We start from the raw sequence: 17,310 nt of genomic DNA, 5'->3' as shown, positions 1-17,310 counted from the left end.
GGGGGGGGGGTGGTGTGGGGGTCGGTTAAGGCACAATGGCTCTTTGGCAGCCTCTCCACAAAAGTAGACATTCCCTGGCCATTTAAAATACTCTTATTAAATAAACAAAATGCCTGCCCCCCACCCCCTGTATGCAATCTGTTTCCTGCCAAATGGAAACATCCGTTAAAAAAATACCCAACCTCAAACCTGTTTGGTTGTGCCCAGCACCAGTTCTCAAGCCAGAAATATTTTCCATTGTAAACAAATGAATTAACATCATGGTTCTTTAGTCTTCATTGTTTTACAAACTTACCGCGAATGAGCTTGTAAAAAGATATTCAAAGGGGAAAATAGCTGCAAAAGATTGGGTGACTACAATTTAGCTTAATTCAAGAAAGGAAAGCCTTCTGAAGGCATTAAGGGAAAGGGCCACTGACAGATCATGACGCGAAGTCTTAACCACTGCGCCACCAGGGAAGTCCCCTGCTGCAGTTTTCGGCACAAATGTTGTAACTTCCAAGCTGTAGACTGTATTTCCGTATTAATTTATGCATCTTATAAAAACAAATGGCGGGGGCTTCCCTGGTGGTGCAGTGGTTAAAAATCCGCCTGCCAATGCAGGGGACACGGGTTCGAGCCCTGGTCTGGGAAGATCCCACATGCCGCGGAGCAACTAAGCCCGTGTGCCACAACTACTGAAGCCCGCACACCTAGAGCCCGTGCTCCACAGCAAGAGAAGCCACACCAATGAGAAGCCCAAGCACTGCAATGAGGAGTAGCCCCCACTCACCGCAACTAGAGAAAGCCCGCCTGCAGCAACGAAGACCCAAAGCAGCCAAAAATAAATAAATAAAATTATTTTTTAAATGGGGGAATTCCCTGGCAGTCCAGTGGTTAGTTAGGACTTGGCACTTTCACTGCAGTGGCCCGGGTTCGATCCCTGGTCAGGGAACTAAGATCCTGTAAGTCTCCCAGCACAGCCAAAAAAACCCTAAATGGGCTCTATAACTAGGATAAGATGCCAGATATGGGGAAATATTCATTATTGCTTTGGCTGTAATGAAAAAGTTTTTATGGGGTTTATTATAGCTCCAAATGCTCTGATATTGTCTTCGCATTCAATCACAAAATGATATGAAAAATTTGCCTGCTCATGTTCTTTTACAGTGAGAGGAAAAATATATGTAATCATTTTATTTAACCATTAATCTATTTGATAAGTTTTATAGCATGGAAGACATCTAGATTTTTATTGAATATAAGATTTAAGATTTCTGATTAGATTGTATCAAGGTGTATATCAAGGCTTTCAAAATTGTTAGGTGATTAAAGCATTATCACTAGCTGACACCAGTACTAAATATTAGATTGATTTTAGGTAAAGGAGAGATGTTTGGTATAGCCAGTTAAAGAAAAATACAACTTAATCCAGATCTGTATTCTTAGATTTAATCCCAGAATTTATTACCAATCAAGAAAATTTTCCATAAAACTTGTTTAACTTTTTGCAACTGTAAGTTTGCCTCGTTCTGTCAAATTAGGCATAGCCAAGTACTAGACACATAGAGAACTTACATTAGAGAGCTGTCTACCCAAGACCATACTTTAGTTGAAATTTTTCATTCTTATTTATGTAGCCAACAGAAGAGAGGTCCCTCTGATGCTACAAATTTAGGGGGTGCAAGTTGGATCCTAGTTACTAGGATCCAACTTTTATTTTTAATATTTTTATTAATTTTTATTTTAATTAATTTTTAAATTAATTTTATTTTATTAATTTTTAATTATATTAATTTTTCTATATCACTTATTTTATTAATTTTTATTAATTAATTATTAATTTTTATTTTATTAATTTTTCTATATCACTTATTAACTTCACCTATTTTTGTACCAGTTCCTCCAGTCGAGTTCTGTTCCAGGGCTTCTCAAATTTTAATATGTATTCAGAACTAGAACAAAAAATTTCACAATTTGTATGGAAACACAAAAGACGCCAAATAGCCAAAGCAATCTTGAGAAAGAAAAACAGAGCTGGAGGAATCAGGCTCCCTGACTTCAGACTCTACTACAAAGCTACAGTAATCAAGACAGTATGGTACCAGCACAAAAACAGAAATATAGATCAATGGAAGAGGAGAGAAAGCCCAGAGAAAAACCCATGCACATATGGTCACCTTATTTTTGATAAAGAAGGCAAGAATATACAATGGAGAAAAGACAGCCTCTTCAATAAGTAGTGCTGGGAAAACTGGATAGCTACATGTAAAAGAATGAAATTAGAACACTCCCTAACACCATTCACAAAGATAAACTCAAAGTGGCTTAAAGACCTAAATGTAAGGCCAGACACTATAGAACTCTTAGAGGAAAACATAGGCAGAATACTCTATGACATAAATCACAGCAAGATCATTTTTGACCCACCTCCTAAAGAAATGGAAATAAAAACAAAAATAAACAAATGGGACCTAATGAAACTTCAAAGCTTTTGCACAGCAAAGGAACAAGATAAAAGACATAAAGACAAAAAGACAACCCTCAGAAAGGGAGAAAATATTTGCAAATGAAGCAACTGACAAAGAATTAATCTCCAAAATTTACAAGCAGCTCATGCAGCTCAATATCAAAGAAACAAACAACCCAATCCAAAAATGGGCAGAAGACCTAAATAGACATTTCTCCAAAGAAGATACACAGATTGCCAACAAACACATGAAAGAATGCTCAATATCATTAATCATTAGAGAAATGCAAATCAAAACTACAATGAGGTATCGCCTCACACCAGTCAGAATGGCCATCATCAGAAAATCTACAAACAATAAATGCTGGAGAGGGTGTGGAGAAAAGGGAACCCTCTTGCACTGTTGGTGGGAATGTAAATTGATACAGCCACTATGGAGAACAGTATGGAGTTTCCTTAGAAACTACAAATAGCACTACCATACGACCCAGCAATCCCACTACTGGGCATATACCCTGAGAAAACCATAATTCAAAAAGAGTCATGTACCACAGTGTTCATTGCAGCTCTATTTACAATAGCCAGGACATGGAAGCAACCTAAGTGTCCATCAACAGATGAATTGATAGAGAAGATGTGGCACATATATACAATGGAATATTACTCAGCCATAAAAAGAAACGAAATTGAATTATTTGTAGTGAGGTGGATGGACCTAGAGTCTGTCATACAAAGTGAAGTAAGTCAGAAAGAGAAAAACAAATACTGTATGCTAACACATATATATGGACTCTTAAAAAAAAAAATGGTCATGAAGAACCCAGAGGCAATACGGGAATAAGGACGCAGACCTACTAGAGAATGGACCTGAGGACACGGGGAGGGGGAAGGGTAAGCTGGGACACAGTGAGAGAGCGTAAAATAGATAGCTAGTGGGAAGCAGTCGCATAGCACTGGGAGATCAGCTAGGTGCTTTGTGACCAGCTAGAAGGGTGGGATAGGGAGGGTGGGAGGGAGACAAAAGAGGGAGGAGATATGGGGATATATGTATATGTATAACTGATTCAGTTTGTTATAAAGCAGAAACTAACACACCATTGTAAAGCAATTATACTCCAAAAAAAATGTTTAAAAAAATTTTAATGTGTATTAAAAATCACCTGGGAATCTTGTTAAATGAAGATACTGACTCAGTAGGTCTTGGGGGGTGTGCCAGATTCTGCATTTAAAAAAAAATTAATTTATTTATTTGGCTGTGCCAGGTCTTAGTTGCAGCACTCGGGATCTTTAGTTGAAGCACGCAGGATCTAGTTCCCTGACCAGGGATCAAACCTGGGCCCTCTGTATTGGGAGCATGGAGTCTTAACCATTGGACCACCAGGGAAGTCCCCCAAATTCTACATTTTTAACAAATTCTCCAATGGTACCAAATTATGCTGGTCCAAAGATCACACTTTGAGCAGCAAGGAACAAAATCACCCCCACCCCTCTCTCCGTATCAATGGATGGTTAGACTGATATTAGATACGGTGATGTTTATTAGAGGATCAGTGATAACGTTGCAGGAAGGGGGACCCCTTCCAGGGCCCAAGAGTGGGCTCTTGTCTAACACGCAGAAATGAATTGTCTGAGGAGATACACATGCTGACAAAACAAGAGACTTTATGGGGAAGGGGCGCCCGGGCAGAGAGCAGCAGGGTAAGGGTACCCAGGAGAACTGCTCTGCCACACAAAGTCTCAGGTTTTATGGTGATTGGGTTAGTTTCCGGGTTGTCTCTGGCCAATCATTCTGACTCAGGGAACTTCTTGGTGGCGTGCGCATCGCTCAGCCAAGATGATTCCAGCGAGGATTCTGGGAGGTTGGTAGGACATATGGATTGGTGTCTCCTCTCTTCTTTGAACTTTCCCGAATTCTTCCCGTTGGTGGTAGCTTATTAGTTCCTCGTTCCTTACCAGGACCTCCTGTTGTAAGATGACTCATGCGAGTGGCTACTATCTTGCCTGGCCAGGGCGGGCGGCTTCGGTCAGTGTTTCCCCTAACAATAATCTTCCGTCCTTCCAGCACCAATTTGCAAATATTTGGTTATCTTGTCAAACGAGGGCACTGAGGGATGAAGTGACCATGTATCTGATGGGCAGCATAAATGGCTTACACACTCAGTTCTGCAGATTCTCAGTTCATCCCAAGCCCCAAAGGTTTTTTGTTTGTTTTGTTTCCTTCTTTGCCTGCAACTCACCACAGCTCATTAAGACTGTGGATTACTGTATTCTGCCTCAGAGGAACTCCTGACCATGTGGAAGTGCCCCCTCTGGTCCCCATGTTGTTCTCATGATCTCAGCCTCAAATTATATGGGAAGGCTGTGATGTCCTTATGTTTGTAGGGCTGTGATCCTTGTTCATTCCTTTAGCAGGTGGTATAAAGCTGACACCAGAGGCATCTTTTTGCTACTTGACTGTGTCACTAATATTTGAAAAGGGCCTTTCCCTGGAGATCCAAGAAAGATTTGCACCGATTAATCTAGAATTCTAGATCACAGCACTATCACTTGTGATGTCATGGGCCATTGGGATTTTCTGAGAAAGCTGCTTCAGCCTGCAAATGACAAGACTGGAGACAATTTCCTAGTCTTGATAATGAGGTGACTTGATAATCAGTCACTGGTAACTATAAACTAAAACAACTCAGTTTGATGTGGTTTTCACACTCATTAGGGTGAAAGGGAAGTTTTAAGCCATCTTAAATTTGTGTTGTTACAGATTATAGCTTGGTCTTTTTTTAAAATTAATTAATTAATTAATTTATTTTTGGCTGCGTCAGGTCTTTGTTGCTGAGTGTGGGATTTCTCTAGTTGTGGCAAGCAGGGGCTACTCTGTTGCAGTGAGCAGGCTTCAGTAGTTGTGGCTCGTGGGCTCTAGAGCGCAGGCTCAGTAGTTGTGGTGCAGGGGCTCAGCTGCTCTGCAGCATGTGGGATCTTCCCGGACCAGGGCTCAAACCCGTGTCCCTTGCATTGGCAGGCGGATTCTTAACCACTGCGCCACCAGGGAAGCCCCTATAGCTTAGTCTTTTAAGATTTTATTTCTCTGTTAATTGCTCCCACCCTTTGAGGCTGATTAGTACAGATATTTTTTTCAGATTATTTTCAGATTATTATAGGTTATTACAGATATCGAATATTGTTCCTGTGTTATACTGTAAATCCTTGTTGTTTATTGTATATATAATAGTGTGTATCTGTTAATCCCATATTCCTGACTTATTCCTCCCCCTCCTTCTCCTTTGGTAACCATAAGTTTCTTTTCTTTGTGAGTCTGTTTCTGTTTTGTTTTGCTTTTTTAGAAGTAGATTTATTTATTTACTTATTTATTTGGTTGCACCTGGTCTTAGTCGCAGCAGGCACGCTCTTTATTTTTATAATATGAATTTTAAAAAATAAATTTATTTATTTATGGTTGCGTTGGCTCTTCATTGCTGTGCGTGGGCTTTCTCTAGTTGTCGTGGCGAGCGAGGGCTACTCTTTGTTGCAGTGCATGGGCTTCTCATTGTGGTGGCTTCTCTTGTTGCGGAGCCTGGGCTCTAAGCTTGTGGGCTTCAGTAGTTGTGGCTCGCGAGCTCTAGAGCACAGGCTCAGTAGTTGTGGCATATGGGCTTAGTTGCTCCGTGGCATGTGGGATCTTCCAGGCCCAGGGCTCAAACATGTCTCCTGTATTGACAGGCGGATTCTTAACCACTACGCCACCAGGGAAGTCCCAGGTGTGCTCTTTAGTTGTGGCTCACAGGCTCCTTAGTTGCGGCTCGCCAGCTCCTTAGTTGTGGCTTGTGAACTCTTAGTTGCAGCATGCATGTGGGATCTAGTTCCCTGACCAGGGATCAAACCCGGGCCCCCTGCATTGGGAGCGTGGAGTCTTAACCACTGTACCACCAGGGAAGTCCCTGTTTCTATTTTGTATAAAGGTTCATTTGTATGATTTTTTAGATTCCACATATGTGATATCATAAAATATTTGTCTTTCTCTGTCTGACTTAGTATGATATTCTCTAGGTCCATCCATGTTGCTGCAAATGGCAATATTTCATTTTTTATGGCTGTGTAATAGAATAATATTCCATTTTGTATACACATATATATCTTATTAAAACAATAGTCTGTTGATGGGTTGAAATTTTTACCTTATTTCATAATTAGGCAAAAACTTCATAAGCCATGTACAAATGGAGTGATGCAATGGGCCCAGATTTCCTTTCTTTAAATTCAAGTGTTGTAGTTTAAGGTTTATAGCATATGGGTCCAAATCATGCTTTGTGTTTAAAAAATGAACACAGCCTAATTTTAAACGAGAGGTTATTGATTTGTTTGGATTTGCCAACATTCTTAAATGGCTTCTAAAAGTTGGACACAGTACTTTGTGTTCTCACAAGTGTTCAGCACAGCTGCCCTGGGAGCGAGCAGAGTAGCCTTGCTCGCAGCGGTGAGCCACGGGTGCAGGTAAAGGGAAGGATGAAAGAAGCAAAGACTCAGCTTGGAGAGACATCCCTCAGAAGTCTTCTAAAGAGTCCCAGTGATGATTGTAGAACAGTATGGGTGACATGATCCACTTGTGAAAAAGCCAGCAAACTACCTGTGAGCATGATGGGAAGGAGAGATACCCACCAACCCATCAGCAGTTGGTTGTCAGCTAGTAGGGGTTACTTCATACACTTCTGTTAATTCTTTTTTACCTGATCGTATATGATGCGCGAGCTTTGTTCATCAGCAGGTGCTCCCCACTCATTAGTAGGTCAGCTCATCAAAGGTCCCCAGGCCCCTGCAAGCTGAGCAATGCAGTTTGGCAGGGGGGCCCTTAGCTGGCACTGGAGGTGGGAAGGGGCTGGCAGGAATGAGCAGTCTGTGGAGAATTGCCATGTTCCAGAAGGTCTATCTTCAGCCAGACCATGTGGCTTCTGCAAGGCCTAAAGGGGGGCAGGGGGGACCAGGCTGGGAGAGCAACTGTCCACTGGGCTAGAGAAGAGGGCAGGAGTGCCTCGGAGACCATCTCCTTCCCCAGTGACACTCTGGCTCCAGATCTGCTAGCAGACACTTCATTCCTCCAAACATCCAAGCTCTTTCGCCCCTTGGAGAAAGCCGAGGCTGACCAGGCTGCTTCTGTGGCTCACAGACAGTCACCCTGAACAGGGTGGCCAATAGCCTGCCTTGGGCAGAGGCCCAGTCCAGAGCTCTGCTTCCCTCTCTCATTTCAGTACATCCCTTTGCCAGTGCTGTATGGAGTCTTCCTCTACATGGGTGTGGCCTCCCTGAATGGCATCCAGGTAAGGCTCTCCCCTTAGGTCCTCTAAGCCTCATTTTACAGATGAGGAAACTGAGGCTCAGAATTCAAAACCCAGATCGAGCTGATTCCTACGAGGATTTCACTACGCCTCTCTCTTCTCTAAGGCAATTTGCACAGAAGAAAACATTTTGTTTTGTTTTGTTCTTTATTTACCACGATACACCAGATGTCTTGGATAGCTTGTGTTGCTGTTAAGTTGCATTTTCCTTGAATGTGGGCAATGTTTACTGGGGCCAGTGCCAGGGCTGTAGCCCTCACCAAGGGCTCAGCTCTCCCCCACCATAAGATCTCATTATACATCCTCCGAGACCTCCAGGCCCCTTCTTTTGCATCCTTAAGGCCTGACCAGGGGCTCCCCTCTATGGGACCCCACTGCAGCACCCATTTCACCAGACCCAAGCCCCCAGAGGGGCCACCAGGGTCCCCACGGCCTGGCTGAGTCTTCCCCTGTCCTCACCAGTTCTGGGATCGCTGCAAACTCTTCCTGATGCCGGCCAAGCACCAGCCGGACCATGCCTTCCTGCGGCACGTGCCCCTGCGCCGGATCCACCTCTTCACCCTGGTGCAGATACTGTGCTTGGCTGTGCTCTGGATCCTCAAGTCTACGGTGGCCGCCATCATCTTCCCAGTCATGGTAAGACGAGTGCAGTCTTCCCCCTCGTGTTCAGCAGGTTCAGATGGGGAAGGTGTCCAGGGGGAGACCCACCCTAGCCTTCTCCTCCACAGTGGCCTGATTCTCTCAGGGTCACAAAGGCAGGCACAGATCGAGATTCGGGTTGTGACTCCAGGCCAAGTAGAGCTGGGGGGCGGGGGTGTGGTGGAATGCAGAGGAGAGACGGGGAGGGAAGTTGTATGTGGTAGGTGGATGCTGTAGTGACAGCCCACACGCCCGCCTCCACCCAGCTCAGGTCAGGGCGGCTCAGTGAGAATGCAAAAGCCAACCAACTTTCTCAACTCTGGAGTGCGATGGAGAAGCTGGGCAAATTCAACAAGGAGACTGAGTTCCCCACTGCCAAAATTCAAACCAAGTGCGGAAGTAGATCTACACTAAATATAATTCTTCACCCTTCAATGTAACTGAATTTGAAAAGATAAATGGGGGGATGGGATGGGGAGAGCTAGAAATAGAGATTTAGAACTTCAGAGTCCAACGTCATTAACATGTCATTGTTTGGAGAAGCTGGGGCAAGTATGTGAGCATTCTTTGACTATTCTTGAAATTGTGTGTAAGTTTGAAATTATTCCAAAATTAAAAGTGAAAAGAAGAAAAGCCAACAACATGTTGCATCTGGCATCTAGATCGCCCATGGAGGGCAGTGGCCTCTGCCCCTGCTGGGGCATGGGGAATGGGAGGGGGGACTGTGGGCTAATGCTTGGGGGGAAGCCCTAGGTGGGCCCTAAAGCCTGCAGGGCTGGATTCGGGACCAAAGTGAGGACACAAAGTAGGATCTGAAATATCCTGGCAGGATTCTGAGTCAGTGATTCTTGACCCTGCGCTCATAAGAGTCACTTGGGAGCTTTTTAAAAGCACATGCACCCAGGCCTCAGCGCAAATCAATGAACTCAGAATCTCTTAGAGAAACCCAGGCATTGGTATTTATAGTAAGTCTACAGGTAAGCATAAATGTCCAGCCAAGGTTGAAAACCACCACTCCAGGGAAAGTGAAATGGATCCTCCCCAACAGGGCCCTCATGGGTTTCAGAGGTGAGGAGGGGAAAGGATCGTCACAATTGGCATGGACTGAGTGCTATTTCATTTAGTCCACACCTTCCCTAAAGAACTACCATTTTACAGACTGGAAAACTGAGGCTCAGAGAGCATGTGTGAGTGACTCAAGCCACACAACCAGGAAGGAGCAGAGCCAAGATTCACACCTTCCCCCATATTGATATTTTTTAATTTACATGCAGTAAAATGGACTCTGCTGTTCTATGAGTTCTGAAAAAACACAGAGTAGCGATTCCGCCACCACAGTCATGATACAGAACAGTTCCATCACCTCTAAAATTCTGTGTTGTCCCTATGTAGACAGCCCTTCTTCCTACCTCTGCCCCTAGCAACCATGCTCTGTTTTCAGAGCCAGGAATTTTAAAAACCAGGTCTGACCAACTCCCGAGCTCTGCTTGCTTCCAAGACACAGGGTCAGTGAGGACCCAGTGTTAAATCCCGCTGGATGTTTTTCTCCCTGACCTCATCTAATGGCTAGTTCTTGGTGGTGAAAGGACAATATTCATAACTAGCTACTTGGACCCATTGCATCTATTAAAAGTCAGTGTTTAATCTTCTCCAAAGAGCACGTGTTTTGCCTTTGTTTATCCTGAACAGAACCAAACTTTCTAGACTTTCCTTTAAAAATTCTAGATATGCCAGTATACTTTATTCAGTTTGTTAGCAGAGAGATTGGCAGCTCTCAGAAATGGGGGCACAGGGACAGTTGGTCTCAAAGTGTAATCCCTGAATCAGCGGCATCAACATCTCCGGGCAATCTTGTTAGAGATGCAAATCTCAGGCCCCACCCCAGACTTTCTGAGTCAGAAACTCACCCAGCACCTAGCAGTGTGGGTGTGATTTGATCTAAGCTCAAGTCTGAGAACCACTAATTTAAAGAATAACTGTAGTTCTCCACCCACAGGCCCCATCTGGCTCCCCCCCCACAGCTGTCACAGGCTCTGTGCATCTGGGTCACTGGTAGGCATCGCCACTCAACTGAGGAGAGGCTGGATGAGAGGAACCAAGATGGGTGGGAGGTGAACAATGGTTTGGGGGAGCTTTGAGAATGTTCCAAAGATACCAGAAAAAGTCCCTGAACATAGCTGACTGAGGGAGAAAATGAATTGTGCCCAAGTTCGGGGTCTTGAGCCCATGGTTTTCTCTGAACTCTCACCACAGATCCTGGGCCTCATCATCGTTCGAAGGCTTCTGGACCTCATCTTCTCCCAGCATGATCTGGCCTGGATTGACAACATCCTTCCAGAGAAGGAGAAAAAGGAGGCAGATAAGAAGAAAAGGAAAGGGGCCCATGAGCACAGTGAAGAGGAGGTGGGAAGGATGTGAGGCCTGGGCTGATGGGAGGGATCAAGAGACCCTCCCTCCACCTCTGCCATGGCCAGGGTGGGGAGGCTTCTCAGGTAGCCGGGAGCGACTGCCTGGGCCCTGCGTCAGTCTGGTGTGCTGAGATCGCGTCTATTCTTGTGAATACCCTGAGCGTAGGCCAGAGTGAAGAGCCCTCTCATCCAGGAAAAAGTCAGTTGGCCATGCCTATTTTCCCCCATTCCTGTGGGCTCTTGGGGCCATTACAACAGCACTGTAGGTCCCTGAGGGGACAGGGCAGAAGACTTGGCTCCATCATGGAGGAGGTTATGAGGACTGACCTCCAAAGAACAGAGCAGGCCCAGGGGGAGGGGTCTGATAGGGACTCATTAGTAGACTGGACTCCTGGGCAAGTGGGAGGACGGGGGACAAGCCTTGCTTGGGCCTGTCCATAGGGTCCTGGGCAGAGAGGTGGGGGAAGATGCACGTGGCCTCCTGAAAGGAGGGTGACTACATTCCCCAGATGCCTGGGACCACTCAGTCTCAGTTGTCCCATCTGCCCCTCTCTTCTCCCATGCTTCCTCCCCATCTCACCCCAAAACACTCAGGGAGTCAACAGACAAGAAGCCAGTCCAGAACTTATAGTAAATCACAAAATGTTAGTGAAGAAGACTGTCTAGTTCAAGTGTTCATTACAGATGATGAAACTGTCCCCCAGAAGGGAAGTGACTCACCCAAGATGGACGTATAGGCTAAATGTCTAGGAGGGAACTAAGAAAACCATTCCGACTTTGAATCTGATCATTTCCAACATACTAAGCTGCCCATGTCCTTCCTAACACCATGCCTGGCTCCCATTCTCCCAGTTTGACCCAAACCCACATCCCTGCCTCCACCGTGAACTGTTCTCCTAGCAATCTTGCCTTTTGCAGATCAAAGCTGCCCATAGATACAAGCCCTTGCTGACTGATTGGTGACGATTAAACCATCTTCTGATGGTAGTGATAGGCCAAAATTCCCCTGGCCCTCAATTACTGTCCTCATCCCAGAACATAAGAGGCCCATAATCCCCATTCACATGTTTTTCATTGATGATTTTTTTTGGCTGTGCCGCACAGCTTGCAGGATCTCAGTTCCCTGACCAGGGAATTGAACCCAGGCCACAGCAGTGAAAGCCCAGAATCCTAACCGCAAGGCCACCAGGGAACTCCCCCCTTGTTGATGACTTAGATGATTTGCAAAGTTAGGTTCTGAGAACAAAGAAACTGAGAGTCTAAGTGCCTTTGAAAGACAAGTATTATTCTTTCACTGATTCACTCAATAAATATTTCAGTGGCTACCACAGGCCAGGAAATATTTCAGGGGTGGGAAAAAGCATCTCTGGTTTATATGATATTTTCGATGGAAAAACGGGATTCAATTTACATAAATTCATTTTATACACGTCTTCAGCTACTGTGTGAGGTTCACTCCCAAGTGACTGGTTACCACGGCAGTTGAAACTGTTCTGATGAGTAACGTTCCTGCAAGAGTTCTGTCCTTTCTAGTGTCCTCAGTGGGCCCCAGGGTAACTGCAGCACCCCCTGTCTAGTCTGGATATGAAGAGGATGGTGGTTTGCACACTGTGGACGCGTGTATTTTCCATCTGGGCAAGAAAGCCAACACTATTGTATTGGTGGTATTTATCAGCTTTTCCCACTGTTTCTCTCCAGCCCCAGTTCCCTCCTCCCTCAGTTATAAAGATTCCCATGGAAAATGTCCAATCAGATCCCAAAAACGGTATCCACTGCGTTGCCAGTAAGTAAAACACATGGTGTCTCTCCCTTCCTACTTACTACTAATCCTCCACCTCTTCCTCAAGGAACTTTCATCTCTAACTCAGGTCTATTGGTCTTAGATACTAAAGGACTCCTGTGCTAGGCAGAGTTCAAAAAGAACTGGGCTACAGGAACTGGAACTCCAACCATATGGAAGCCCCAAATCAAACCATGTAGACTTCAGTGATCAATCTTCATTAGTTTAGGCAAACCCCCTCTTTCCCTCCTTACCCCTAGTGCCCTCAGGTGCCTGTGGTACCACCTCACCCCCTCTTGCATGACCTGCTGAGCCTCTCATGTTTGCCAGTGGTTACTGAAATGATTGAGAACTCAAAGCCAAGCTGAGTTGTCCCCTTTAGGAAAACAAGTAGCATCACACTGGGATTATAAATTAGTCAAGGTCCTAGTGGTTGGGCTGTGATTCTGTATGTGCTTGATTCACAAGCACCTTCCACATGTTGAAAGGGAAGCTGCCTGGGAAGGATCAGATGTGGCTTATGAAGATCTTGGGGGATTTTATTGCTGCCTTTACCCGCTTCCAGCCTCAGCTTCCTATTGGTGGACAGTCTTGTCATCAAGACAACACAGTCTATCCTGGGAGTAGTCTGAAAGATGCCAACATGGGTCCTGACCCTGGCGCTCCTAAGGGCTTGCCGCTTTCCCCAAAGGCCCATACTGGGGATCCTGCCAGCCCCCACAAGGGCCCTTCAAGGAAGGGCTTCCCATTACATTCTCCTCCAGAAGTACGTCCTCCTTTTGAATTTCTCATGCCCTTCCCCCTTCTCATTTGTATACCTCCATCACCTTTCTTCATTCTTCCCTGGCTCTCACCGTGCCTCTCACCCACCTCTGGGTGAAGGAATAATTGAACCAGAAGCCACCCATCTCTGTGAGGCCCCTGTATTCCTCTCGTGTGGTACTGGCCACGGGGTTAGAGAATAGAAAGGAGAAGAAATGGGTGAGGGGAGCACTGTAGAAAGAGGGTATATTCTCCAGAATAGTTCACAAAGCTGTTCCACGTCTGACGCTTTGATTTTCCTGCCAGGACAAAGATCTTCCAGTTGGAGTTACTCACTCTGATTCCTCCTTCAGTGATTCAGAACTCGACCGAAGGTAACAGCCATGAGATAAGACTCTCTGAGTGTTAGATAAGAGCCTAAGCAATGGCTTTGAAAGCGGAGGGACTAGGATTTCCCGGGCTAACCAGTGTCTCAGTAAAAGGCCTTTGCTGGTCTACCACAGGACACAAAGGTACAGAGCTGATTATTGGGTGTCAAGTAACAAATCTGTCCTCTTATTGACATAATATGATTACACCACACAAAGGTACTGAACTTTAGAAAAGGAAATTATTACAAAATATTAAGCAGAATGAAAACTGAAAGTAAATATTGAAAAAGGAAAACAGAAACTAGACGTGATTTAAGTATTTATTATTAAAAGCCAGGATGAATGAACTCTAAAGATCAAAACACCAAGCACTCTAATACTCTGTGGAGTAAAACAGCAGCATGGTTACTATGCAAAGGTCAGAAAGTGTATCAAGGAAAGCTAACTAGATATCAATGATCAAATGGAGATAAAAAACAGTCAAGAAAGGATTCAAGGCCCAGGTTCCAGGAACTCCGATGCCAGCCATGTGATTCCTTGCTGTCCTTAATGAGAAGCCACCCTCAAAAAAGGTGGGGCTACTTGATGACTGAAAACAAGGGGGGATCAAAAATAGAAAAGAGGAATTCAGAGGCAAGAAAGTCTGCCTCAGTCATTACTAGGGAAGATGGTGGGGGCAGTCCCACTCCTACAGTGTGCCCTAAGCTGGACAAGAATCACTGTGCTACATCTGACAGTGAAAGCACGGGCTACCCCAGGACTAGAGGTAGCTGGCTGCAGACGGAGATGGGACTCACCTGAGAGATTTTAGGAAACATGTACAGGATCTTCTGAGTTATATGTCAAAGCTGTTATCACATTGCCAGGATGAGAAGAGATTTATCACCAGGGTAATAAGCCTCCCTAAGCAGCACTACTGTGTCGCATGTCCAAATGACATCTCTGCCTGCCTTCTCATCCCCCCTCCCCAGTCAGGGCTCCTATGCCCTTAATGCCACAGATCTTTATAAATACATGTGTTAAGAGAAAAGCACTGTCTATCTTACTTTCATTTTAAGGTAGCCTACACAAAATGAAACCTCTTAATGCTCTAATTTCAGTTAATGGAGAGAGAATTTGGTCCAGGATAGGACACTTCCAAAAACCTGTTAAAGTACACAAAGCAGGGGACAAGGCCAGAAATGCAGACAATTTCGTGACTAGTGACGGCACCTCCCAACTATGCTGGTGTTTTACTGAATCTGTGAGAGTACCTAGAAGTAAAGACAACTAAATAGCAGGATTCCATTTCAGTGAGGAAAAAACTCAGCAACATGAGCTGGTTTAACAAAGATTAAGCATCCATGGTCTACCAGGCACAATGCTTAACCTCTGGGAATATAGAAAGACAGGCATGTGCACCACATGCCAAGAACGGAGCACACATAAGGGAAAGGACAGGCATCTACAGGAGGAATCTGCCTTACCCAGAGAATCTGGGAACAATAAATAGGAGTCTTCCAGATGTGCAGAGTCAAAGAAAAAAGAGAGAAAAGAAGGCGCTGCAGGTATGGAGAAAAGGCCTGAAATATCACACAGACACAGGGCAAAGAACCCAGGATGGATGGGGCAAACAGCAAGCAGGCAGAAGTTTGAGCAAAGAAGGCTCTTGTCTCACCAGGCTAAGGAGCTTGAATTCTGTCCTTTGAACAGTGGGGAACCACAGTCAGGTTCATGATCCAAAAAGTTCACTTTGGCAGCAATGTGATAAATAGGTCGAAAAAGAGTGAGACCGGTCATTGTGACAGCTGAAGGCCAAGCAGATAGGATACTGCTAGTTCCTGTGATGTGTTAGGAGTTCAAAAGCAAAGACAGAACTATTTGCACTAGAACCCTGTTCTGGGGGATAGCATTAAAAAATACCAAATCCTAGATAAATCATTCTTCCCTCTTCTTTTTCTCATTCAGCATCACCCTGCACTTCAAAATCTCCTGTCCAGCTTCACCTGCCTTCAGCTACTCACAGAGCCCAGTCTTCATGGTGCCACAGGTGAAGATAGAGATGGAGCCAGACTGTGACTTCATAGACATGGAAAGATATGGAAGAGAAGCTGACAGCGAGACCACCCTCTAGGAGGACGGATGGGGCACAGAGTGAGGGCCTCGTTTAGTCTTCACTGTGAGGGTCTGGGCCAAAACCCTTCACTTTTCCAAACCTGTTTCCTTATTTACCAAACAGAGGGAGTCATTCTGCTTGATAGAAAACTGGAGAGCTGCTGATGAAAAGTACTACTTATATGCAAAGCCCTCTACTTCCCTCTGTAGTTATGAAAATAACTAAAGCTAAATGTTACACCTTATTTTAAAATGCAGTCCAGCATAGAAATTATAACATTTCTTTTGAAATGAAAAAATGCTTTCTCTCAAAACTGTAGCTAAGATAAAGGGGCACTACTCAATTTTTATTTAAAACAAATATCAGTTAAGATTTTTTTTTAAAAGCTGAGATTTTAAATGATCTAGATGGTCTTAAAACAACTTAAAATACTCATACTTTAATAGACCAAGGTTGGAAAATTTGTTTTGCAATTTTGCATATTAAGAAATGCTAAAAAGGACCTCTTATCTCTCCATCCAATTCAGTTTTCTAAGGGTCATATGACAAGTTTGAACTATCTGCATTATGAGTCTTGTTCCAGCACAGAAGTGTGACTGGGGCTTTTCCAGATTGAAAGCTATTTCTAAAAGTCTGGTAATGAAAGAACCAACATGTTTGAGTGGATATTTTAAAAACAAAATAGTTCCTGTTAAAATGAAACCTCAAATCACATGGCAAATCAACAAAATGATCCTTTAAATTAGTATCACTGGTTTTTAAAGCCCAGAATCACATTTCATTATGCATTTGGGTAGGTCTTTCCTGAAAGTTTTCAATGGCCTGATTCCCAAAGTCAAACTTGCATTCACATTAATATTGCATATTAGGCAGGGCTCATGTGAAATTTTAGAAGATTAAAACTCTGCAATACTAGTCAGACTAGTACTTTAAAGGAATAATTAGAAACAAATTGGGTAGATTTAAAACCCGTTAATAGTGAAGCAAACTCTTTTCCTCATGAAACTTAAGATCAGTCTTCTTATCTTCAAGTCACATTTAACAAACACCAACCATGTTTATTTACCACCTACTGTGTGCCTAATAGCCACAAGGCATCTGACATTTACCTTCTCCAAAAAAACTGTGGATTTGAATCTTGAGTAAATCACTTTGGTTAAGGTTACCACATTTACTCAAGATGACAAATGCAGGTGCTTTTTCTTTATCCCTTTCTATTTTTTAAAGACAAATGACACTAGATCATTAACCACCTTGAGTATAGGGACAGTTAATTGCCTCTATAATCCCCAGACCCAGTACAGTGCCTGGTCCATAGAAAGCTCTCAGTGTTTATTAAATTAAATCTCAGAACGCCCTTCCAAGGATACTGCCATGAGGTAAAGCTCTAAACCTCCACCACTTCTACTGAGAGCAGCAGAATTAATTAGCTGCTCACTAATCCAGAACCATTGCCTGAGCTTAAGTATAAATTCTTTGTCT

At 44.1% G+C, this 17,310-nt stretch overlaps 1 protein-coding gene across 1 annotated transcript in view; it reads left to right on the top strand.

Annotated features, from left to right (window-relative positions):
* SLC4A5 (solute carrier family 4 member 5) overlaps window positions 1–15,790 on the top strand; it is a 96,722-nt gene extending 80,932 nt beyond the window's left edge. The window contains exons 22-27 of the mRNA XM_027099061.1: window positions 7,687–7,755; window positions 8,236–8,409; window positions 10,666–10,815; window positions 12,519–12,603; window positions 13,669–13,736; window positions 15,681–15,790. Of these exons, the coding sequence (XP_026954862.1) occupies window positions 7,687–7,755; window positions 8,236–8,409; window positions 10,666–10,815; window positions 12,519–12,603; window positions 13,669–13,703 (513 nt within the window). The 3' untranslated portion in view covers window positions 13,704–13,736; window positions 15,681–15,790. The remainder of the gene's footprint in view (window positions 1–7,686; window positions 7,756–8,235; window positions 8,410–10,665; window positions 10,816–12,518; window positions 12,604–13,668; window positions 13,737–15,680) is intronic.
* The last annotated feature ends 1,520 nt before the right edge of the window (window positions 15,791–17,310 follow it).

Source organism: Aethalodelphis obliquidens, unplaced genomic scaffold, assembly GCF_003676395.1.
Source record: "Aethalodelphis obliquidens isolate GAN/ISIS:26980383/991018 unplaced genomic scaffold, ASM367639v1 scaffold128, whole genome shotgun sequence".
Taxonomy (NCBI): Eukaryota; Metazoa; Chordata; class Mammalia; order Artiodactyla; family Delphinidae; genus Aethalodelphis; species Aethalodelphis obliquidens.
This window is presented reverse-complemented; position numbering and strand designations above follow the sequence as displayed.